Here is a 24,707-nt window from a genome sequence, read left to right as displayed (position 1 = left end):
TGGAAAGACTACATATAAATAGACTGCAATTAGGAAATGTGACATTCATCTTGTGGGGTTCAGAACACTTTGATCACTGTAAGCGTATATGTTAATATTATTCCAGATTTAATCTGCTGGCTTTATTACTTATCTAACCACTATTTATTATATATTTAGGCAATGCAGACAGAGCAAGAAAAGAGATAGGCATGATATCTACCTTCATGGAGCTTACAGTTTAAGATGTATGGGCTGTGTGTCAAAAAGAAAAGAACCAAATATATTCTTCTTTGCCAAATAAATATATTTGGAGAATACTCCATAAAACAGAGTGAGATGAATGAGATGATAAGGTTTAAACAAATTCAGATGTTTCAGTTGTAGAATTTGGTTACTTTGCAGTCATTCATTCATTCATACATTTATTTATTTATTCATGCATTATTCAAATATCCCTGGTGGCTCAGATGATAAAGAATCTGCCTGCAATGCAGGACACTTGGGTTTGATCTCTGGCTCAGGAATATTCCCTGGAGAAGGGAATGGCAAACCACTCCAATATTCTTGCCTGGAGAATCCCATGGACAGAGGAACCTGGCTGGCTACAGTCCAAGAGTCACAGGACTGAACAACTCATACTTTCACTTCCAATATATTCTTTTTTGCCAAATAGATTTAGTGTAAGATATTATTTGGATTGTGAAACCATTTTTCATACATCCTTCCTTTTTTCATGTTGACTAAAAATATTTTATACAGAAGCAAAAAAAAAAAATTCCAAGTTAATTCAGTTCTGTATTTCCAGAATGATGTTTCTCAGAAAGGGAAAAAATCTTTCATATAGTAACACAACACAAGTTGTTCATCTATTTAAAAAATTAACATCTTTCCTCTTTATTAAAATAAAACATTAATTAGAATCATCTGGAACATCTTATGTGCCCAATACATGATGATGAATGTTTGATGAATGAATAAAAGATTAAAGGTGTAAGCAAGTGTGCTTATTTTAAAAATATATACAGAAATGACTCTTCCTATTCACTTATTATCAATTTTCTTGTCATTATTTCTGAAGGAGTTTGATTGGCCAATAGAAGGACTGCTTCTTCCAAACAGTCCTCCCATGAAGAAACCCACCCATAAGGCACCGGAGCAGTATGTCCCTGTGAGACTCAGAGTTTTGCAGAATGGAGACAAGAACAAAGCCAGAGCCCTTATTATAATCAGTCCAGACCTCTCACCTGGGCGGAAAATGCAGTAAGAACAACTTGTTCATATTTCTCATCAAGCATACTTTCTAATTTCTACAGATTTTAGTCTTCTTGATTACAGGAGGTTTCCCCCCCTGGTGTGCTGCGATTCATGGGGTCGCAAAGAGTCAGACACGACTGAGCGACTGAACTGAACTGAAATATAATTTTATAATTTCTGAAGTTTGCATTTACTTTAGTTATTGTTTACATTAGTTATTTAAGTTATTATTATAGACAATTGTTTAGATTTACACCTTTGGAATATTTAATGAATAAGCCTAACTTTACATAATCTATATTCTTGCCTTGGAATAACATTTTAAAGTGTACCATCCTAGAAAAGCATCAATTTCCACTTTAACTTATGTTACGAGATTGGAGTAAAATCTTCCAAAACAGCTAGTATTTCTGCAACATTAGAGAAAAGTCACCTGCTATATTTTCATAATGTTTTATGACAAAAGGAATCACAGATCAGTGCAAACTCTGATGTAAAGAATGAGTTAAACACATTGTTTCTAATATTATTAGCAGTGATATTACCTCTTGACCTTTCTTTTGATATGTTTAGAATATTTGAGGCTGCTGATAATAGTTTAATATTACTTTCTTCACATTGATTAAAGATACTTCATACATCGCTGAACAATGAGTAACATTCAGATTGGCTGTCCACTGAACTGCCTGTATAGATGATAAAGTAAAAAATTAATCTTGACTAAAGTAAAGTCAACCCTGAAATTGAAATCTTTGACGCATTCATTTAATAATTAGTTCATTCTACTAAAATGTAAAATGTGAGGGTAATGCTCTTCAAGTATATATGACTTTTTTTAACATGAAAAACTAACAAATAATTTCTATCCTTTCCTATCTTTAACTGTGTCTCAAAATTATATACAGATTTGATCTGACCAATTTATGTTTTTAAATACATGGCTCAATCTTGTGATACAGACATAATTTTAGAGATTTATTACTTTGGACAGCTATTCTAGTAAAGAGTATGTGAAATTCTCTGCTATGTTCATGGAAGAGTGTGTCATGGTTAATCAAATATTCACTTTGTTCTCCACATGAATTACTGGAGTGGGTTGCCATTTCTTTCTCCACTACATGAATTAATTATTCCTAAATGATTAAAATACGATGGCATACACTTGACATTAAAACTCTACTGAATATTATTTAATTTTTCTTCACTGATTCAGAAAATTCTCTTCAGGATCATCAATAGCATTCCTTTAACTTCTCTCGAAGCTATATGTAGGTACTGGTGACAGAAGATTTAATAAGGAGTGTTTTGGCTAACACTACAGAGTGACGGTGTTGCCCAGCTCCAGAGGGCACTGTTCACATATTCTCTGTGAATAGTGTCCCAGAGTTGTGCAAGGTGGAAGCCCTGCTGTGCTGCTTTGAATATATCCATGCAATATGTCTCTTACAAAAGAAATAAATGCTAATGATATGTAAGCATGCATTACTTGCATTAACCTGAAACTTATTTATGAGAGTTGGGCTGTTTACTGTCTTCACCAGCAAAATCAGGTTAGAATGATGAAACATAGATCCATTTTAATTGAATTCTGCTCTGAAGTGAAATGAAAGTCGCTCAGTCGTGTCTGACTCTTTGCCACCACATGGACTATACAGTGGATGGAATTCTTCAGGCCAGAATATTGAAGTGGGTAGCCGTTCCTTTTTCCAGGGTATCTTCCCAACCCAGGGATCAAACCCAGGTCTCCTGCATCGCAGGCAGATTCTTTACCAGCTGAGCCACCAGGGAAGCCCAAATTCTGTTCTGGTAGCATGCTACTCTTTAGTTGTTTACCAATTCATTTTAGTAATTTAGACAGCTTTGAGTGATCTTTTGTTGTTGGTTCCTCCATCTACAAAGGAAGATCATGAAGATACTGAGTTGTCATGATCTTAGTAACAAGATCTTCTCCATTAGATATTGATAACAGTGTCAAGTTCATATAAATTAAGAATTGTGATTTCTTATGTCTCAGGTAAACTTCCTCTCTCAGAACCTTAAACAAGGAAAATTTTATAATTTTAAAATATAAATATTTTAGTGAATTGTTAAAGGAAAGGCTCAGCAGAAGTTATAAACTTTACATATTATATAATTTCAATGTATAGAGATATTACTTATTAGTAAGTTAGGATTCTCTCAAACTCCTTAATACAGCTTTTAAGACCCTTTATGACCTGTTTCCATATATTTGTCTAGCTCTTTATCACCACTACCCCCAATTCTCATTCCTAAATCCTCTCAACTTCCAACACCTCTCATTTGCCTTATTAATAAAGGTATATGGAGAATGAGCTTGGACTTCATTTCTAGTTGTTGACTCTAAACTTGACATCCCATCCCCACCCCTGAGTTACGTTCTCTGAACTCCGTTGCTCTGACTACTATGGGATTTTCACCAGGGTTGCTTCTGCCATTATCTGTGCTGTGATTATCTGCTTATGTCTCCATCCATGAGAGAGAGAACAGGGCTGGTATGTTATTCATCCATATATGTGCTGCCTGCTATGGTCATGGAACTGTGTATCTCAGTTAATCAATTATTAAGCTATTTTATTCACCATATTATTTAGGGCTCACAAATTTAGTGCTTGTTGAATGAGTAAATGAATTAATGATTGACTATACTTGATTGGGCTTTTTTGGTGGCTCAGACAGTAAAGAATCTCCTGAAATGCGGGAGACTTGGGTTTGATCCCTGGCTCAAGAAGATACCCTGGAGAAGGGAATGGCTACCCACTCCAGTATTCTTGCATGGAGAATTCAACTGACAGAAAAGCCTGGTTGGCTACAGTCCATGTGGTAGCAAAGAGTTGGACATGACTGAGTGACTAACATAACATTTTATATTTGATTACATTTCAAATCAATGAATGAATGAATAGCTATATTTAAACACTGTATCTTTCATTTAATATAATATAAAGATTCTAAAACTGCAGAACACTGTCTTACCTAAAAATTTGAACAATGTGTATTCCAATTCTTTTTCTATGATCATCATTATTAATTTTTAATTAAAAACATTTTAGGTTTGGATTGATACTGAAACAGTATCTGAGTAGCATGTGAGTAAATATATGAATCGGAGAAGGCAATGGCACCCCACTCCAGTACTCTTGCCTGGAAAATCCCATGGACGGAGGAGCCGGGTAGGCTACAGCCCATGGGGTCGCTAAGAGTCGGACACGACTGAGCGACTTCACTTTCACTTTTCCCTTTCATGCACTGGAGAAGGAAATGGCAACCCACTCCAGTATTCTTGCCTGGAGAATCCCAGGGACGGCAGAGCCTGGTGGGCTACTGTCTATGGGGTCGCACAGAATCGGACACGACTGAAGCGACTTAGCAGTAGCAAACATGAATATGAACAGTGTATGACCAAAACATCAAAGGCAAAATTAATGTAATCTCTGCATTTTCTTCAAAGTTGATAAATTCACATCTTGAGTGTTCAACATTATTGGAAAAGGATTCAGATATTGAAATTTTATTTTCTTATATAAATGATTCATAGTATAAAGGTTTGTGAAGTTTAATATTTAATTGTGATAGTATTTGAAACCCTATTTTTTAAGAAAGCGTATTTTTTAGGGTTAGTTCAGTTCAGTTGCTCAGTTGTGTTTGACTCTGCAACCCCATGGCCTGTAGCACACGAGGCCTCCCTGTCCATCACCAACTCCTGGAGCTTGCTCAAACTCGTGCATCGAGTCAGTGATACCATCCAACCATCTCATCCTCTGTTGTCTCCTTCTCCTCCTGCCTTCAATCGTTCCCAGCATCAGGGTCTTTTCTAAAGAATCAGTTCTTCACACCAGGTGGCCAAAGTATTGGAGCTTTGGCTTCAGCATCAGTCCTTCCAATAAATATTCAGGATTGATTTCCTTTAGGATTGGCTGGTTTGGTCTCCTTGCTGTCCAAGGGACTCTCAAGAGTTTTCTCTAACACCACAGTTCAAAAGAATCTGTTCTTCAAAGCTCAGCTTTCTCTATGGTCCAGCTGTTGCATCCATACCTGACTACTGGAAAGACCATAGCTTTAACTAGACAAACCTTTGTTGGAAAAGTAATGTCTCTGCTTTTTAATATGCTGTCTAGGTTGGTCATAGCTTTTCGTTCAAGGAGAAAGTGTTTTTTAGCTTCATAGCTGCAGTCACCATCCACAGTGATTTTGGAGCCCAAGAAAATAAAGTCTGTCACTGTTTCCATTGTTTCCCCATCTATTTGCCATGAAGTGACGGGACTGGATGCCATGATCTTAGTTTTTTGAATGTTGAGGTTTTAGCCAGCTTTTTCACTCTCCTCGCTCACTTTATCAAGAGGCTCCTTAGTTACTCTTCACTTTCTGTCATAAGGGTGGTGTCATCTGCATATCTGAGGTTATTAATATTTTTCCAGCAATCTTGATTCCAGCTTGTGCTTCATCCAGTCCAGCATTTCTCATGATGTACTCTGCATATAAGTTAAATAAGCAGGGTGACAGTACACAGCCTCAATGTACTCCTTTCCCAATTTTGAACCAGTTTGTTTTTCCATGTTCCATGTCTGGTTCTAACTGTTGCTTCTTACCTGTTGGTTTTTTAGGATAAATCATGATAAATTAAAACTTTATGATTTATTCACATACTATAACAAGCTGAATGATAATTGGCAATGTATATTGACATATCAGCCTAATCTTGGATTGTTTTTTCCAGATATGTTGACCCTGAAAAGAAAGCGAATGTGAAAAATTTTGTCACTAAATATTCTGAAGCAGAAACAAACCAGACTGGATTTTACCAGCTTTTGGAGAGGTAAATAATAGCCTAAACGCAAAGGTATACTCCATTCAAGTGCCTGGATGATTATAACACAAAATACATATGTACCTACATAAGAAAACAATTGCTAATATAATGATTCTGGAATCTTTTCTGTGAAGTTTATAAGCTATGTGAGTACATGATAATTAATATTTTCCCCCCAGATTTCTAGGTATTGTGATTTTCTCCTAGTTTCTGAACTACCAACTCTGTAAATGTAGATTTTTCCCATTAAAAATATATTTCACAATTTTATAGCACTTTGGTTTGAATTTATTTGTATTGAGGACAGAGTAGTTGTCTATTTAAATCAGTTTTTAAGTGTCAGTAATCTATATCATGTTTCTGAAGTACATTGTAATTTTTCTTTTGATCAGTATTTTCTTACCCAAATAAGAATTATTCCCATAGACTTTGATAACTGTTCAAAGGCAGAATACTTGATATAAGCTTTTTGCAAAATATATCTTTTTCAATATGATAGGGCAGTTGTATATAATTTAAGGAAAATTATGCTATCCTTCAGTAATTTAATAATTCACTCTAGACAGTTTTGGGAATCTTTGTTGCTGGTGATTCTTCCATCTGCAAAGCCTAAGGAAGATCTAACATAATAAGCATAATAATCCCCATTTAAAAATAATAGGTATAGGCCATTTTGTTGATATCTCAATTTGCAGGCAACATGGGGTATTGGAAAAACCAGTCCTGAGAGGGTGAAGTCAGAGATAAAACTGCTTTTCTGGATTCTCTGTAAATCAAAGCCACGTGGTTATCAGTCTTAACTTCTGGTGTCAGAGTCAGAGGATTTCATTTCTAGGACCTTTGCTCCCACGCAACAGAGAAATCCCAAACCACTCACTGAGCACCTCAATCTCAGTTTCTTCCCTGTTATTCTATGATGATGCCCTCTCAGGAGGCCATGTGCTGTAGTAAAAAGACCCAGAGAGTTTTAGGTTAGAATTTCAGCTTTTGAACTCACTAATTTTGTGATGTTGGGCAAGGAACTTAATTAAGCTCCAGGCTCAGTTTCATCATCCATAAAATGGGCTTACACCCATTCTCAGAAAGGGTATAAGAATTAAGCAGATCTTAATTCTGAGAATTAAGCAGAATTAAGTAGATATGAGATGGTTGGATGGCATCACTGACACAATGGACATGGGTTTGGGTGGACTCTGGGAGTTGGTGATGGACAGGGAGGCCTGACAGGCTGTGGTTCATGGGGTCACAAAGAGTTGGACACGACTGAGCGACTGAACTGAACTGATGTAGCTATGAAGTACTTGCAGTGCATGGTCCATTTTAACAATATGTTGCTGACTTTTATGTGTCAGATGCTTTAGAGGTATTCACACATTTAATCTGTACGATATCCCTATGAGAGAAGTACTGTTCTGTCTACCTTTTACAGATGGGGAAAATTAAGCTCAGAGAAGTTAAGTAACTTCTCTAAGGTTACAGAGCCTATTCATGAGAAGGCTAGAGTTTGAACCCAGTCAATCTGACTCCAAAGTCCACATTCCTTATTAGGCACTTAAGAGTCAGTTCCTTTCTTTTCTCTCCATTGATGCTGGCTGGCACGTGAACTAGCTAGAGGAATTCAACACAGAGGAAGCAGCTAATCTCTAACACAGCTACTCAGACCAATTAAATTCAGCACTATTAAAATAGGGTTTCCAAGAACGGAAGGAAGAAAAACCTGCCAACTTCCTATTCACTCTCTTCTCCCAGTTGTCCTAAAACTGGATACTGCAGTAGTCCAAAATTCTCCCAGGAAAATGCGAGTGGGAGCAGGTTATGATGATGGTAACTCTCCTTAGGTCACACTTGGATCTAGGGTAAGTAGCAGAATCTTTGGGCAGCATCCAGAGAAAATTAAGCAAATCTTTCAACTGGGGCTCAATCTTCTTACAGTCCCCCTTCCCCTACCCATCCCTCCACCCCGACAACTCCTATCTATGGATGAGAAGCCTGGGCCAGTCCTCACCAATCCATCAGCCTCCAGAGTTGTGACAGGAGAAGCAGAGACTGAATTCCCACTGACTTATTTCCTTCTAAGACCTCTCAGAAAAGTGGAAGCCTAATTACTGGCTTAAATTTCTTTATGCCATCTAAGGAAATAAAATTGAGAAATATTTTTCATACAACTGGGTTTTCTTGATGAGCACAAGGTCACTTCTAGCTCTTACTATAGACAGTACATTTTAACAGAAAACAGCATTCTTTCGGGCATGCCCCATCATTCTGTTTAGCTCTTCTTCCTCTTCCCCACAATTCCACCTTCCACGTTTCTGACAGTTCTCTTTCTAAAAAGCAAATCTGACTCCACCATTCCTCTGCCATAATACCTCCAATGACTTCCTGATACGTACGGCATAGAGGCCACGTTCATTAGTCTGGCATCCTAAGTGGTTCCCAATTGTTTCCTATCTTTACCAGCTTTATCTGGCTCCACCTCCTGTCCACAAACCCAGCTCCAGCCATGTAAAACTTCTCTGAGTCCTAACCCTACTTGGCGAACTCCTATTTATTCATCAAGGTCCACCCCTAAACGTCACTTCACTAGCTGAGGCTTCCCTGGAGGAATTCGTTGTTTTTCCTCTGTGTTCTCACAACACCCTGGCCAGGTGCCTGTGACAACTCCACCAGTTCATATTACACTTCAGTTACTGACCAGTCTTTCCCCATGACTAGAGAGGGAGCCCCCCGGGAAACAGGGCAGCTGTATCATTCATCTCGATATCCGCAAGGCTGGCTCAGTGTTTGTTTGAGGGGAAAAAAAAATCACTATTGAATGTTTAACCTGGCGAAAAATTCCTATTCGGAAAGGAGTTAAAGGGCTATTAGGAATCACTTCTTGTGGAGAGAGATGAGGACCTACTGGGTGATGGATGTAACTTTGGAAAAAGAGTAGAACTTCAACAGTAAAAGCTGAGGAAGGTGTTTTATATGGAAACAAGAACAAGAGAAAAGAACCCCACAAATAGGAAAGTATAGGGGCATATTGGGGCTTTCCTGGAGGCTCAGATGGTAAAGAATCTGCCTGCAATGTGTGAGACCTGGGTTTGATTCCTGGATTGGGAACTTCCCCTGGAGAAGGGTACGGCTACCCACTCCAGTATTCTAGCCTGGAGAATTCCATCGGCTGTATAGCCCATGGGGTCTCAAAGAGTCAGACACGATTGAGCGACTTTCATTTCATAGGGGCATGTTGATGAGTGAAGAGTCAATAATGATATTTTTTTTTTATTGCTTGTCGATCATGCTTGGCACTGTGCTAATAAGCACATTTCATAATCAACCAGATAAGAAATTTAGGCTTAGAGAGTTTAAATAATTTGCCCAAGTCCTACACCTGAAGAGGGAGAATGAGATTCAAAAGACATCTGATAGATTCCAGGACTGAGCTCTCAACTGTCCCACAGTCCTGTAGAACTAGTTGTAGTTAATGACCCACCTTGATTTCTTTGATTTCCTCTCTTCTCTCCTGGAAACTTTCCACATGCAAGGTCAATTTTTGTGTCTATATTACAGGTGCACTGAAATTTTAAATTTACCTTCTGCAGCTCGGAGATTGTTCAATGAAAAAGGGAAGGAAATCTTCACCCTAAAAGAACTTCAAAGAGATGAACTGGTAAAAACATGACCATGAAACTAGGAATATTAATATACTGGTACTGTTAAAAGAAAAATATTTTTCAATATAAGACTTCAAGCACCATCTTTTCCTCCTATTTTTTTTTCACAATTATCTTAATTCAGCAACCATCAGAAAGTAATACAAATAGCTTATTGTTGCATGCTTTCTATGTGTCAGGCATGATTTTCAGGGCTGTATATGACAGAACTCATTTAATGCTCATCACAATCCCCTTATAAATAAATGAAGGCAGAAACTGGAGAGAACCAAATTATTACCCACTTGTGATTTCTGCCCTGCTCTTTTAAGGAGGTAAATTCTATATTGTTTTTGAGGTTTTCAAAATGTGATTATTTAATGATTTCTTCCTAAATGATAATTTCACCTTTTCAGAAAAAAAAAAAAAAAATATATCTAGTTTCTCACACACTGTTTGAGTGCTTGGGTTTCCCAGGTGGCTCACTGGTAAAGACTCTGTGTGCCAATGCAAGAGACAAGGGTTTGATCCCTGGATCTGGAAGATCCCCTGGAGAAGGAAATGACACCCCTCTCCAGTATTCTTGACTGGAGAATCCCATGGATGGAGGAGCCTGGTGGGCGACAGTCCATGCGGTCACAAAAGAGTTGGACACAACTTAGTGACTAAACGTTTCAACAACAACAACAATTTGAGTGATTGGAGAAGGCTACAAAGTGGAAGGACTTTAGCTGCCCAGCATTTTCTCCCACTTATGGAATTTGAAGTATCATCTCGAGAAGAAAACCCACTTTGATGGATGCCTGAAATTCTTTGAACAGAGAACCAAGCTTGTACCAAATTGGTAGAACTTGACCCAGGCTCTGAATGTCAAGACCCCTTGAAAGAGATTAAAGCCCAAGTACCATTGACTAATATCAGAGGCAGCATGGCAGAGCGGAGAGCCTCTGTTCCTGGAGCTTGCTAGATAGTGTTTTGAATCCTAACTCTATCCCTGCCAAGTGTCTTGTTTGTTTCCTTCTAATATTTTTGTTTTTGCTGCTGTGCTTATTCACTGTTATTTTAGAAAGAATTTAAGGTTGATGCAATAAAGCAGACAATGCAAAAAGATAAATCTAATTTAAAGATAAGTCAGTGAGGCCACCAGGGCAAAGGGAGCAGGATGAAAGGAGAATGAGATGGAGTCAGGAGTGATTCTTAAAAGATCCTGCACATTTGCTAGAAATGAATCTGTCAATTGTTCTGAGCCACCGACATGGAGATTGAAACATGAACAGTCACATGATTAAGTGTGTCTGTGAGAGAAGAAGAACCTTGTTGATCAGAAAGAAGATATTTTTCAGGAAACTTCCCTTGGGTCGACATAGAAAGTACTGTGTGATTAGCGAGTGACCTCAGAAAAGGCAGCTTTGAGTTTCTTTCTTTTTTTTTAACCAAGTCTTTCTCAATATATTACTCTCTTTTTTCTCACTTCAAAGAAATATGTATTTATTTAAGGACATTTAGAAAGTACACATAAGCAAAAAGTATACGTATCATCTATCATCTCAGCATCTAGAAATGTCCATTAACAGTTTGATGCGTATACTACAAGTTCATTCATACCAGTGGTTGTTGGAGTTTTCTGTGAAGTGTCAGTTAATATTCACAGGCCATATGGAATCTATTGAAACATCAACTCTGCCACCGTAGCACAAAAGCAGTCACAGATATGCAAATGAGTGGGCATAGCTGTGTTCCAATAAAACTTTATTTACAAGAGCAGGCTGTGAGCAAGATTTGGACCTCAGCCCTCCCTGTAGCTCAGATGGTAAAGAATCTGCCTGTAATTCAGGAGACCCAGGTTCAATCCCTGGGTCAGGAAGATTCCCTGGAGAAGGCAATGGCAACCCACTCCAGTATTCTTGCCTGGAGAATTCCATGGACAGTCCATGGAGTTGCAAAGAGTTGGACACAACTGAGCAACTTTCATTCATTCATTCCCAGGTGGTGCTAGTGGTAAAGAACCAGCCTGCCAATGCAGAAGACGTAAGAAGCACAGCTTTGATCCCTGGGTCAGGAAGATCCCTTGGAGAAGGAAATGGCAAACCACTCCAGTATTCTTGCCTGGAGAATCCCATAGGTAGAGGAGCCTGGCAGGCTACAGTCCATGGGGTCACAAAGAATCAGACAAGACTGAAGTGACTTAGCCCGACATAGTTTACAAACCCCTAATTTATACCTATTTATCCTCCCCCACATCCCTCCCTTCCTTCTTTCCTTTCTCTCCTTTAATTTTTCTACAACTTCTTATTAATATTTTGGATTAATTAAAGATTCATAGAGATTCATAGGAAGTTGCAAAGATATATGGAAAACTACTTCTTTCAGTACAAAACCATAGAGATCCATCAACTTTGTTGCATTTATCAATAGATTGTGCCTTTTTATCACTGAGCATTATTCCTTTTATCATTGAGTATGGTGCCATAGTTTGTTTCACCATGGACTTATCGTAGGATGTTTTGATTGTTTCCAGTCTGGGGTATAATCATGCTGTCATGAGCAATTGTATGAGATTAGATACTTATTTCTTTGGTAGGTGTATGCTTCATGTGGTGAACACTGGATCAATCCTGACCTGTCCACTGCTCAGCAAAAGAAGCAAATCTTCCTAAGGAACTTAGCATCAGATATTTCTAAAATTCAAACCTTCTGCAGTATGCATAAGATAGAGGGTAAGCATTGGAATTATTTACCTTCCCTCTCTCTCTCTCTATACACACACACACACACACACACACACACACACACACATATACACACAGCCAAAAAAAATAAACCTTAATGATATGGCTTTTTAAAAAGAAATTTGCTTGTTTAAACAGGTCAGATTTCACCCCTGCATCTTACTATTTAATGTTAGACTAATTTTTTATTTAACAGAGTTGCAATTTTAATTCATACTGTACTTTGAATGTGCAAAGAAAACATACTTTATTTTGTCTTTAACAAACTGGGCCTTCTTTGTGAACCTCAGGTATACCCCCAACAAGGAAAACTTTAAATATACTGTCGGGTTTACATTTGTCCCATCCATTTAATTAAATAGGCCCTTTAGCGAAGGCTTTCCGTTTTCCCAGTCTCCAGACTCTCACTTTAGTTTTTCTCTAGGATGGAAGGAAGGAACTTGGGGGTGCAGATCCTCTTGCTTTCTGGGCCCTGCTGGCTGACGTCCATGGCTGGGTGCCATTCTTCTGGCCCAGACAATGCTTTGGGTGGAGGCGTGCTTCCTACCTACCTCCGCCTCTCCTGTGCTCCCTGCAGCCTAGTTGTGGCTGAGTAGCCGTCTCTGCAAACCTTGCCACAAAACCTCTTGAGCCCTGGCTGGCAGCCACTTCTGCAAAGCTCCCCTGCATGGCTGTCAGTAAATCCTGGGTCATGGCTGCACCTCCCAGAAACCAGATCCAGCTTCATGTAGATTGAAAGGGTGAGGACAGCTCGAGAGGTAACTCATCACCGTGTCTCGAACACTGGGTGATGTCCTCAGTGTTCCTCGCCTAGCTAAGACACCTGTAGGAGGAGATCATGACACCCAGTGCTGGTTTTCCAGCTTTGTCTGTGTTCCACCACAGATTCCCTCAGGCCAGAAATGGTAGGGTTCCTCCAGCTCAACTCTGAGATTAAAACTTTGATGAGTTAAATGGGAGCTAAAGGCCTTTAGAAAAAAAAAATCCTAAATCATGACGGTGTCATCCTGACCTGCATGGCCATAGTCTTGTGCTTGAATGTCAAAACTGTATTCATACTTATGCTTTCCTCTTGTAATGTTGCTCATTTCCTCATGGTCTTCTATCTTCCCTGAAGGATACCCCAGGACCAGGACAAAGATCCTATACATAGAAAGGAAAAAGAGAAAATTCATTAATATAATTTAAAATAGTATCTTATTGCATATATTGAACACCGTATGTTAAGCTTTGCATGTGTCTCTTAAGTCACTGGGAGCTTTCACTGAAGTGCCTGGGATCCCAGCAAATGATCTAAAGGCGTATGTCTAGATAATGTAACCCATTTGAATAGTTACAATTTACAATAGCTAGCTTATTTTTGGAAAGACCTATTTTTAGCACTTTTGACTGAAAATATCTTGAGAGGAAAGAATCTACAAAAATTAAATTAAGTGAAATTCAATTTATTAGTTTAAAGAGTAGCTATCAATTACACTTAGAATGTATTCTCTTAGACACAACAGCTGGAAAGTTTCTGAATTTTTATTTTAACATGTGTTTTCAAAATCCTAATGCTCTGAGATCATAACTAATATGTCCTTGCAATGTGTGCATTTCTGTTCAGCTCTTGTTTTAGAAGTCCAAAGTGACATTGTGTCTGGAGCCAAGCTTGCTGTGAGGAAACCAATTTTTGGAAAAGAGAAGCAAATTATAGAACCAGAGGAAAAGCAAATGCAAAAAAATGCTTTAACATCAGAAAATGCTTCCAGTGAAATTCTGTAAGTAATCAGTGTGGCCAGAAAAGCTACCTGTTCCTATTTGAACTTAGCTCATTAGCTCAGTAACAGCGCAGAGACCATGCAGGGAACCCACATCAAATTTGTGAAACTAATGGCATTTGAAGAGCTAGTATTTAATTAGTTTCCTGGCAAAGGATAGAGCTGGAGCTTCAGTGTTCAACCATCACAATGATCTACTTTCAATAATTCTATTATGATGCTACTATTTTTTTAATCTATTTTTTTATTGAGGGATAATTGCTTTACAGAATTTTGTTGTTTTCTGTCAAACCTACACATGAATCAGCCATAGGTATACATATGTCCCCTCCCTCCTGAACCTCCCTCCCATCTCCCTCCCCATCCCACCCTCTAGGTTGATACAGAGCCCCTGTTTGAGTTTCCTGAGCCATACAGCAAATTCCCATTGGCTATCTATTTTACATGTGGTAATGTAAGTTCCCATGTTACTCTTTCCATACATCTCACCCTCTTCTCTACTCATGTCCACAAATCTGTTCTCTATGTCTGTTTCTCCACTGCTGCCCTGTAAGTAAATTCTTCAGTACCCTTTTTCTGGATTCCGTATATGTATGTTAGAATACTTTATCTTTATCTTTCTGACTTACTTCATAGGTTCTAGGTTCATCTACCTCATTAGAACTGACTCAAATGCATTCCTTTTTATGGCTGAGTAATATTCCATTATGTATATATACCACAACTTCTTTATCCATTCATCTGTTGATGGACATCTAGCTATTGTAAATAGTGCTGCAATGAACAATGGGATACATGTGTCTTTTTCAATTTTGGTTTCCTCAGGGTATATTCCTAGGAGTGGGATTGCTGGGTCATATGGTGGTTTTATTCCTAGTATTTTAAGGAATCTCCATATCATCTTCCATAATAGCTGTATCAATTTTCATTCCCACCAACAGTGCAAGAATGTTGTTATGTATGTTAATGTAAGTTACCATCTTGGATTGCTGGAATAGCTTTCTGGCTGGTTTCTATCTCCATAATCTCCTCCTTCCAATTCACCTTGAAGTTTTGTCTGTGAACAATCATCTTTCTAAAGCATAATCCTTTTTATACAGTTCTTCAATGGCTACCTACTGCAGACAGAAAACAATGTTTAGTCTGCAATTCCAAGCCCTTCTGACCCTCATCCAGGCCTGCGTTAACCCTCATTCGGGCCCACATGCCCATGTCCTCTCCATACTTTTTCTTTCTGCCATGTGAACTCCAAGCTCCAGCTCAGCAGTGGCAAGCTGTCAGCTGAACATTGCCTGCTCCACTGACGCACTCCCGTAGGCCTGACCACATACTCATTTCTCCCCACTGACGCACTGCCGTAGGCCTGACCACATACTCATTTCTCCCCACTGACGCACTGCCGTAGGCCTGACCACATACTCATTTCTCCCCACTGACGCACTGCCGTAGGCCTGGCCACATACTCATTTCTCTCCGACTGAGGCACCTTAACTTGCCCCATCCTCATTGGTGGAAGGATTCTTTATCATTGAAATCAATCATGACAATGATTGTGCTAGCAATGTACTTATCGGATTCTTACCCTCTTCCTCACCAACAACTACCAACTTGGGAATTTCTTGAGGGCAGAAACTGTCACATGTGTTCTGCGAAGACTAGGGAAACTGACTCTTGTCATCATTTACTGAATAAATGAAGGAATCATTGAATGAGTTTCCAAATTATGAAACCAGAAATAGTTGGTCAATTACCATTGTAGTAATTGAAAATTAATTTATACATCATTGTTACCCATTGTTTTAAAAGATTGTTTCTGTCCTCATGTATAAGAATATTAACTTTTATGTCAGTAATCAAACTTCCTCATTTTAGTGGGTATTTCGTCTGGTCCTACATCCTGACACTAACAAAGGTACCAGAAAGGAAAGCCTTTCACAGAGACAGTGATATGACTTATATGATATCTTGCTCAGTTGTTAGGGAATGGGCCACAAACTTTCCTAACATCCCCTCTTGTTGTTCTTCTAAAGAATGTATCATCTAGCCTCTGAGTTATTATACTGTACTTTGGAAAAGTAAACAGAAAATAAGAAAAAAGAAATGATATCTTTGAGAGCAAAAATTCTTGTTCTGATTCATAGATTTCATCAAGGCCTGGAATCCTTGATCTAAAAGGGGTTGAGTCCATTCGACAAACATAATGCAGAAGCATGGTAACTATACCTAGTAATATTGCACTGTGTATTTGAAAGTCATTAAGAGAGCAGATCTTAAAGTTTTTACAAGAAAAACAATTTGTAACTATCTGCAGGGATGGATGTTAACTACATGTATTTGTGGCGATCATTTCACAATATATACGAATATGAAATCATTATGTTGTACACCTGAAACTAATATAGTGTTGTATGTTATACCTCAGGTTAAAAAATAATGATGTAGGAATGTCCTGTACTTCCTAGGCAGGATCTTTTAATCCAGTCTCTTCATGAATACTCCTAGTTGACAGGGAGATCACTATTTCACAATGCAGCCTGTTTTAATGTTGAAATAATGATTTAGAATGTCTCTATTCTATGAGTTCATCTGTTTGAAGTATTTGGAACTTGTTGTCATTAATCTTCTGGGTTGTATCTTTTCCAGGCTGACTTTCACTTGTTCTTCGGACTATTTCTGATCACTCGAACACCTATCATCTTATATTAAGTAAACACAAAATTTCCCTAGACTTTCTTACGTATATTTGTATGGAGATTTTAACATATTTAAAAAGAGGAGGAATAATTTAAGGAGGGACACCTGTAAAGTGAGAGGCTAGAACATAAATCTGGAAGGAACTCTTTTGATAGTTGGGTTCGGTGAAAAGATTTCTGATAAGAATGATAAGAAACAAAATGGAAAAGAAATTCTGAGGGCACTAACCTCTGCATTGATGCTTTGTGGAAGAAAAGACTTTCACAGCCTGGAGTTTAAAGGGAACTTTCTCATTTCTTCAGTGCCTTGAATCCAGGCCCTGGTCACTTCTTAAGCCTCAATGTACTACCTTTCCCTTCACTTATTTTATACTTGTCACACCAGTTTCTTTCTGTTCCTCAATAAGCCATGTATGTTCTTGCTTTGGAGACTTTCCACTTTTTCTATTCCACCTGTAACACTTATATTTCTTATTTATTCATTTATTTGTCTATTATCTCTCTTCTTCCCACTAGAATGTAAGCTCCATGAATCCTGAGAACAGTTTTGTTCATCACTGTATCCCCAATACTTAGACCTTTGTCCCTATAATGTAGTAGATACTTAAGGAATATTAGCTAAAGGAATCCATGACTAAATACTGACTAGTTGTATGAATGAATTCAGTCAGTTCAGTTTAGTCGCTCAGTCATGTCCAACTCTGTGACCCCATGGACTGCAGCACACCAGGCTTCCCTGTACATCACCAGCTCCTGGAGCTTGTTCAGACTCATGTCCATCAAGTCCATGCCATCTAACCATCTCATCCTCTGTCATCCCCTTCTCCTCCCATCTTCAATCTTTCCCAGGATCAGGGTTTCTACAGTGAATCAGTTTTTCACATCAGGTGGCCAAAGTATTGGAGCTTCAGCTTCAACATCAGTCTTTCCAATGAACATTCAGGACTGATTTCCTTTACAACTGACTGGTTCTATCTCCTTGCAGTCCAAGGGACTCTCAAGAGTCTTCTCTAACACCACAGTTCAAAAGTATCAATTCTTCAGCACTCAGCTTTCTTTATAGTCCAGTCCATACGTGACTACTGGAAAAAACATAGCTTTGACTACACATACCTTTGTTGGCAAAGTAATGTCTCTGCTTTTTAATATGCTGTCTAGGTTGGTCATAGCTTTTCATTCAAGGAAAAAGCGTCTTTTCATTTCATGGCTGCAATCTCCATCTGCAGTGATTTTGGAGCCCAAGAAAATAAAGTCTGTCACTGTTTCCATTGTTTCCCCATCTATTTGCCATGACGTGATGGAACCAGATGCCATGATCTTAGTTTTTTTAAGCCAACTTTTTCACTCTCCTCTTTCACTTTCATCAAGAGGCTCTTTAGTTCTTCTTTGCTTTCTGCCATAAGGGTGGTGTCATCTGCGTATCTGAGGTTATTGATATTTCTCCCAGCAATCTTGATTCCAGCTTGTGGTTCCTCCAGCCCAGCATTTCTCATGATGTACTCTGCATATAAGTTAAATAAGCAGGGTGACAACGTACAACCTTGGCGTACTCCTTTCCCGATTTGGAACCAATCTGTTGTTCCATGTCCTGTTCTAACTAGTGGACATAAATGAATCAATAAAGCAAGATGTTTGTTTAGGTGTCTGTTTCAATGGCTGGTCTAAAATTGACTGTACTGTACTTCATTTGCTTGAAAGCTGAAGAGCATACATACTGCCTAAATTAGAAGATAAAACATCTCAACTTGGAGGAAAAATCTTGTTTACACCTTGCTGACTGTGTTAAAACTGACTTTATTTTTGTTGTTGGTCTATTTTCATCAAACAGATGAAGTTGGTGGGAAAGCTGCATTTTCTATTTTCAACGCAAGATGGCACTGTTTCTCTTTAACTGTTAATGAGATTTTTCTACTTGAGAAAGCTGTTCCTGCTGAAGTTCTAAATGAGGCAGTTACCCACCAATTTCGTATCCCCATGTAGTACTTTTGCTACATTTGAAAAGTGTATGGTCTGCTCTGCTAAAGCAGGACTTGCGCCTGGAGACTTGGGTACTTTGATACTGCTTGCAGTTACATCAAATTTTGCAGTTTTACATCAAACTTTGCAGTTACATCAAATTACCACAAGCACTTTGGCGACCGCAACCTCCCCCAGAGAACTTTATTTACACGTATGCACATTTAGAGTACTGAAGTATGTTTGCTGCTTTGCCTGTATATGTATCCTGCCTTCAGCAGAGCGGTCCTTGTATTGTATCATGATCCCACGCAAGCAACTGTACCCTGAGCTGTGCCTGGGAACTTGATATACTCACATCTGCATGGTGGCTATGCGTCTGTTCACGATTTCATCTTAATAAGAAGCCAGGAGGTCCACTCAGTTATTCGAACTATGACTATTTACTCTAAGTGTTTTGTATATTACTCTCTACAGAAACCCTGGCACGTTTGTGCTGGTGCTATTTGAGTCTCTTTAGATTTTTCTACTGAGAGAAGTTAATTAAGATTCCTTAACATTGCCTAATGAGTAAATTTTATGAAACCTAGTAATCTACTCTGTCTGTTTCAGACAGAATTATGCCACATTTATGGAGTAGGCAAGAGTCTCACTGCACATTTGTTATGAATTTCTAAAACTATTGAGTAGTCCTAATCTTATTTTTGAAATATAATACATATGGCCCCATTTTTTTCCTGAGTAGATATAACAAAGATGAATGCTGTTTATTATGCAACTGAGAAATTTTATTGGTAGCTTTGTATTAAAATTCTAAATTGCATATTACTAGGATGTGACTTTGCAATGTTAGGCACCATTATGGAAATATGATTTCCAGATCCACTAACATCCTTTAGGATACAATCAGACTGCACCTCAGAGAACGTCCTGTGAGTATAAATCAGAATTCTCAGACCTCTGTTTGCTTCTCAACCTTGACAGAGATTCCCATGCAAGAGCCCATCTCAGAATGAAGGCTTGTCACACACTTCTCAGGTATGCCTGGCAGGAATCTTCTCATAACTTTGATGAGGATGACAGTCTTCCAAAGAAAATGGAAGACGAGCTCTTTGAAAATGTGGAACCAGAGAAGAAATACAGGTAAAAAATTGTAAGGGATTCCTGTTAAATATTTCTACCTGATCTTAGGTTCACTCACTTTATTCCTGAAGATTTACATTATTGTTAGTTGCTGTCTACGTCAACACACATTTCTGTGTTTCTTGTGATTTTGACTGAAGTATTTACAGGTACTTGTGGGAAGTACTTTCTCACTTTAGCTCTGTAATGTAATTTCTTGTTCACTTGTGTCTTTTCTGTTAAAAGATATGCCCACTCATCTTTGCCTCCTGAGAACTTAGGACAGAGCCTGTATTTTAGTGAAATGAGTATGTGAATGAACTAATGAATAAGCATGTAAAATGCTCCAATGTCTTTGAGAAATTAGTAAAATGCAATTTCTTCCTTTTTAATTTTATTTTTTCTCCGGTCAATGTCCAGTGAAATGACAGAAATCTATAGTACTTTGTATTATTCCATAATCTTTATGTATTTACTTAACATTACAGCAATTTACATAAATTAAACAGTTTTGGCACTTCAGCACTTAGCATTGGTCCATGCGCAAAGTAGGGACTTAATAGACATTTATAAATTAATTGCTAATGCATTGTTATGTTTGATAGATTTATTAAGTCGGTTTAATGCCTTAAGAGATATTTAAGTAAGACATTCTTTTAACTTATTAGCATATCATCATTTTAGTTTATGATATTCTATGAGCTGTTAGGGAAGATGGAAAAAGCTTGCAGAATGGGATTCTATTTGTCAGGGATTCTGTAGATAGAGGATAGAAATGATCATCATTTGTTCAAAACTCCTCTGTTTCTCTCTGTTTTGATTTCTATTTGCCCTGTTCTGCTTCCTACTTCTTTTTCTCTTTAAATGATCTAGAATGATATTTTTTTCTTTGCTGATGAATTTCTCATATTCTCTTGGATAAACATATATTCCTATTACAAAAGAAATTCAGAATTCCACTTCCTACATCAGCTTGACAGTGCAAAGCAAATGGCTTCACTACTTTCCTGATGATAATGCTTCCCCATTACAAGTGAATTTGGTTCACGGCAGGTCTCTTGCCAACAGAACTTGCAATCTCTAGCACATCAGAGCACAGGACATTTTTCTGCCGCTAATGGGATTTTCTTTATCTCAGCCATTCTCCAAAACAGAGTAAATTGCAGAAACTTTGCCACCAGCAGTTTGAATACAGAAATGGGCAAATTATAAGCTATGCTGCTCCTCGGCTAGTCTTGGGAGTGCGAGGCCCCACCCTGCGTTCAGGCGTGGAGGTGGTTTTGGTGGAGAAAAAAGCAGATGATAGTCATCAACGCTGGATGCACAAGGAAGACAGCAGGTAAACCCATCATATTTGGGTGTTAATATATCAAGAGGTAAATGGGAGCCAAAGAGATCCAGCATGGTCCCCACAGAGCACACAGGGGTATATTTGAGGACTTTGGATTTTCTTTTTAATGTAGCCAATGATATTTTTTTAACCTACTCAAGGAAGAAAAAGTGAAATCAAATGTAAGTGCTCAGTAGTCTACACCGCAACCCATCCACTCTGGATTCAGATAAGGAATGTGAAGCCTGACCTATTGGGTTCATAGTTTTAATGAGCCAAGGTCAAGAGAAAACTAGGTGCTCATCTAATTGATTTTATGATTTGAAAACATCATAAAATCAAGTAAGAATTCCAAAAAGTCCTATTTTAAAAATTGTGCAGTACTTTTCATTAACAAGAGTCTCCTGTACCTCCTCACATGCATGCCTTCCCTGCCATCCACCACTTCCATCAGATAACTGACTGATGTAGCTTCTACTCACACAGTGAAATCGAGTTGAATTCTTGCCCTGATCAAATACATCAACTCAGTGCCATGACTGGCCCTTGTATGGATCTAGCTTGAAGCTTACCACTGTCAGAAAGGTCATTTACTAGACAATCAGAAGAAATTTAAAACGGTCTGGGTACCATGTGATATTAAAGAAGGCTTTAATTTTGTAGGATGTCATAATAATTTAGTGGTTTTTTTTTTAAGTCCTGATCACTTGGATGTACATTGTAGTATTTACAGATAAAACTGAGAGCTCAGATTTGTTTTAGAATATTCTAGCAAAGCAAAAATTTTAAAAGAGGGGAGGGGGCAGTGGATGAAACAGAAATAGCAGAATGTTGATAACTGTTGAGTCTGTGGTGGTTTCTTATACATTTCTCTCTGGTTCTGTGCATACTTGAACATTTCTTTAGCAAGACAGAGAACAACTCCTTGGTTTTTAGATGATTTGCTTCCAAGTCTATCATTCGTGTTATATCGTGGGGCTCCAGGGCCCTCTTCAGTCTCTTGAAATACTACATACAGAAAATGTGTTTGTATATCTGTGCAATACTTTTCCTTTTTCCTGGGAAACAGCCGTGATTTTTATTGGATTCTGAAGGGTGTCTGATGCAGAAGGCTTAGGGGACCACTGCTTCTAGAGAGACTGTATACGCTTCAGCAGGCGGCAGCAGAGGGGCCAGCACGGACGGGAAAGGAACTAGGCTTCCTCTGCTCCCTGGTCTGAGATTCAGAGCCGCCAGCAGGGAACACATGTGGCCTTGTTTTAGAGATGGCTGAAAAGCCAACATGTAGACAGACCTGGCGAGTGTGTTCTTTCGCCCCATTCATCCTAGCTAGGCTGTCTTTGCGATGGGGGAGCTAAGAAGCAGGCTTTTGTCCCTGTGAATAGTTTTCTGTATGGGACCAGAATTCATTCATTTAGCTGCAAAGGATTATCAAGGGCAGTGTTTTCGGTGCTGGCGCTTTCAGCAAAGAACTAAACAGATAAAAATTTTTGCCCATGAAGCTAGTGCTACCCATCTCTACTTTTCTGGAATTTAGAGCTGCGCCTTACTGCCTGGCTTTCTGTATTATAGAAGTCATCCTACTTGAGCCTAAGAATTGGTATTTGAGCATGGCGCAAGGACTGGACCTGTCAGGCATGGGGGATGAGAGAAGTGACCCCAAGGAGAGAGCTACACTTGATGTTTCATTCAGAAACACTTGGTCATCAACAGAGAGGACAAGTTCTGAGTCCTGCTCAGTCTCGTTCAGTGTCTGTACTGGTTTTGGTTTCCATTCTGAGTGCTGTGGGGAAATCAGGAAGAGGGGAAGGAAAGGCTGTTTAAGTAAAAACAAGGAGAAGCTTACCTATAACTCTATGCACTCCATCACTGCTTTGGAAAATCTAACCACATGTAATACAGAAGAGGATGGTGTCTTCCAATTTCCTACTCTGCAACATTGTCATATTGAGGCCTCCCCATGTCTAACTCTAGAAGAGAGGAACAGTTGGAGGGAGATAGTGGTATTGATTGATACCTGGTTGGAAACTGCGGAGTCTAGAGAGAAAAAGTGGAGCTGTGATGGGGAGCGGCAGTGGGACAGGGTTTGCTCATGAACACGTGGGTCACCATCTAAGCACGTGGGCAGGAGAGGTTTTGCAGAAGTCTTGCTGATTAGGTATGGGCATGATTCAGAGGAATAAATCTCCCATGGCGAAAATGTGTCTGTATAGTGATAGTAATTCTGAGCTTTCTTCTACATTTTCTCTTGTCATTTTGCTTTTGCTTTTTTTCATATAATTAGTTATTGAAACCCATTTGTTCTGATAAGCTGGTGAGGCCTAGAGAACCTTGGGTTACACTATATAGCAAAACCTATAGAAAACCCCATTTATGTGAACCATAGTCTTTTGATCACCCATATTTTTTTCCAGGCAGTAAATTAGCACTTATTGAGGCAACTGCCCAATCAGAATTTGTACCAATAGAGCATCGGCCCGGTAGTTTACTGCCTGCCTGATGATGGGAGGTACCAAGTGCCATCTCTGTGCCTAGAATTTTCTACCTTTCATTCAGTCCTTTGGGTCTTGACTTACTTTTTCATTGTGGCCTATTTAAAATAGAAAACAACTAGGAAATCTGATGTGTTAAGCAATTATCAGCAAAACCTCTTAAGGGAAATTATGGGTGTGAGAACAAGGTCTAGCTGGAAGAGCACATGGTCTAGGAGAGTCAGCAAGAAATGAGCAAAGGGGCACCGACAGGAGGGAGGAAACTGCCAAAGACATTTTCTTGGTTTCCAGCCACACATAAAAAATGGTCCAGGTCAACTTTAGAGATAATCTGGTATCTCTCCCCCATTTTCAACCGTGGCACAATCTGAATTAATCATTTGGTCTCTAAAGGGAAATATGAAAAAACACTCAGGGATGAAAACCCTCCTCAGTAAGTTTCAAAATTATAAAAAGAAAAAATATAGTGTCATGGAATTCGGAGCTGAAGGAAGTGACTAGTCAGTCACTTGTTCTAAAGCTAGGGAAACTGAAGCTCAAGGGGCTGAGTTGGCTTGTACACACTTGTGCCATGGATTAGTAGAAGAGGCTGTACCTTGTGCTGGATGTTGCTGGGACGCAAAGTTCTCACACTGCTGTTTGGCACATAGTGGGTTTTATGTAGACATCCAGAAGCTCAGAGTTCTTGCAGAATGTAAGCACCCCTGCTATGGGCAAGTGACAGCCGATTGTCCAAAAAGAAAGAAAGAAAGAAAAATCAGCACTGACATGGCTGAGCACGGCACTGAAGCACACAGGAAGGGGCTACGTCTGTTCCAGGCGGCAAAACCAGAGAAAGCTAGGTAACTCCTCTAGGCGCTACCTCAGTAAGTAGTTGCAGAAACTATAGAATCATTCATTCATTTGACTACTACTGAGTTCCAATA

General features: G+C 38.8%; 1 protein-coding gene across 6 annotated transcripts in view; it reads left to right on the top strand.

Annotated features, from left to right (window-relative positions):
* Positions 1–24,707, top strand: part of DCDC1 (doublecortin domain containing 1) — a 453,546-nt gene that overhangs the window by 369,614 nt on the left and 59,225 nt on the right. For 5 of the 6 annotated variants that reach the window (XR_014069367.1, XR_014069370.1, XR_014069369.1 and 2 more), the window contains 7 exons: positions 1,061–1,242; positions 5,972–6,070; positions 9,617–9,716; positions 12,281–12,416; positions 14,035–14,188; positions 19,822–19,980; positions 21,098–21,298. Coding sequence is in view for 1 of the 6 variants with exons in the window: in XM_081544080.1 (XP_081400206.1) it covers positions 1,061–1,242; positions 5,972–6,070; positions 9,617–9,716; positions 12,281–12,416; positions 14,035–14,188; positions 19,822–19,980; positions 21,098–21,298 (1,031 nt within the window). In the remaining 5 variants the exon portion in view is untranslated. Of the gene's footprint in view, positions 1–1,060; positions 1,243–5,971; positions 6,071–9,616; positions 9,717–12,280; positions 12,417–14,034; positions 14,189–19,821; positions 19,981–21,097; positions 21,299–24,707 lie in introns of those variants that run through there. The other variant, XR_014069368.1, reaches the window with a different exon arrangement.

This window comes from Giraffa tippelskirchi, chromosome 11 (genome assembly GCF_054371585.1).
Source record: "Giraffa tippelskirchi isolate mGirTip1 chromosome 11, T2T-mGirTip1v1.2.pri, whole genome shotgun sequence".
NCBI classification, from domain to species: Eukaryota; Metazoa; Chordata; class Mammalia; order Artiodactyla; family Giraffidae; genus Giraffa; species Giraffa tippelskirchi.
Note: the sequence above shows the minus strand (reverse complement) of the source record. Positions and strands in the feature narration are given on the sequence as shown.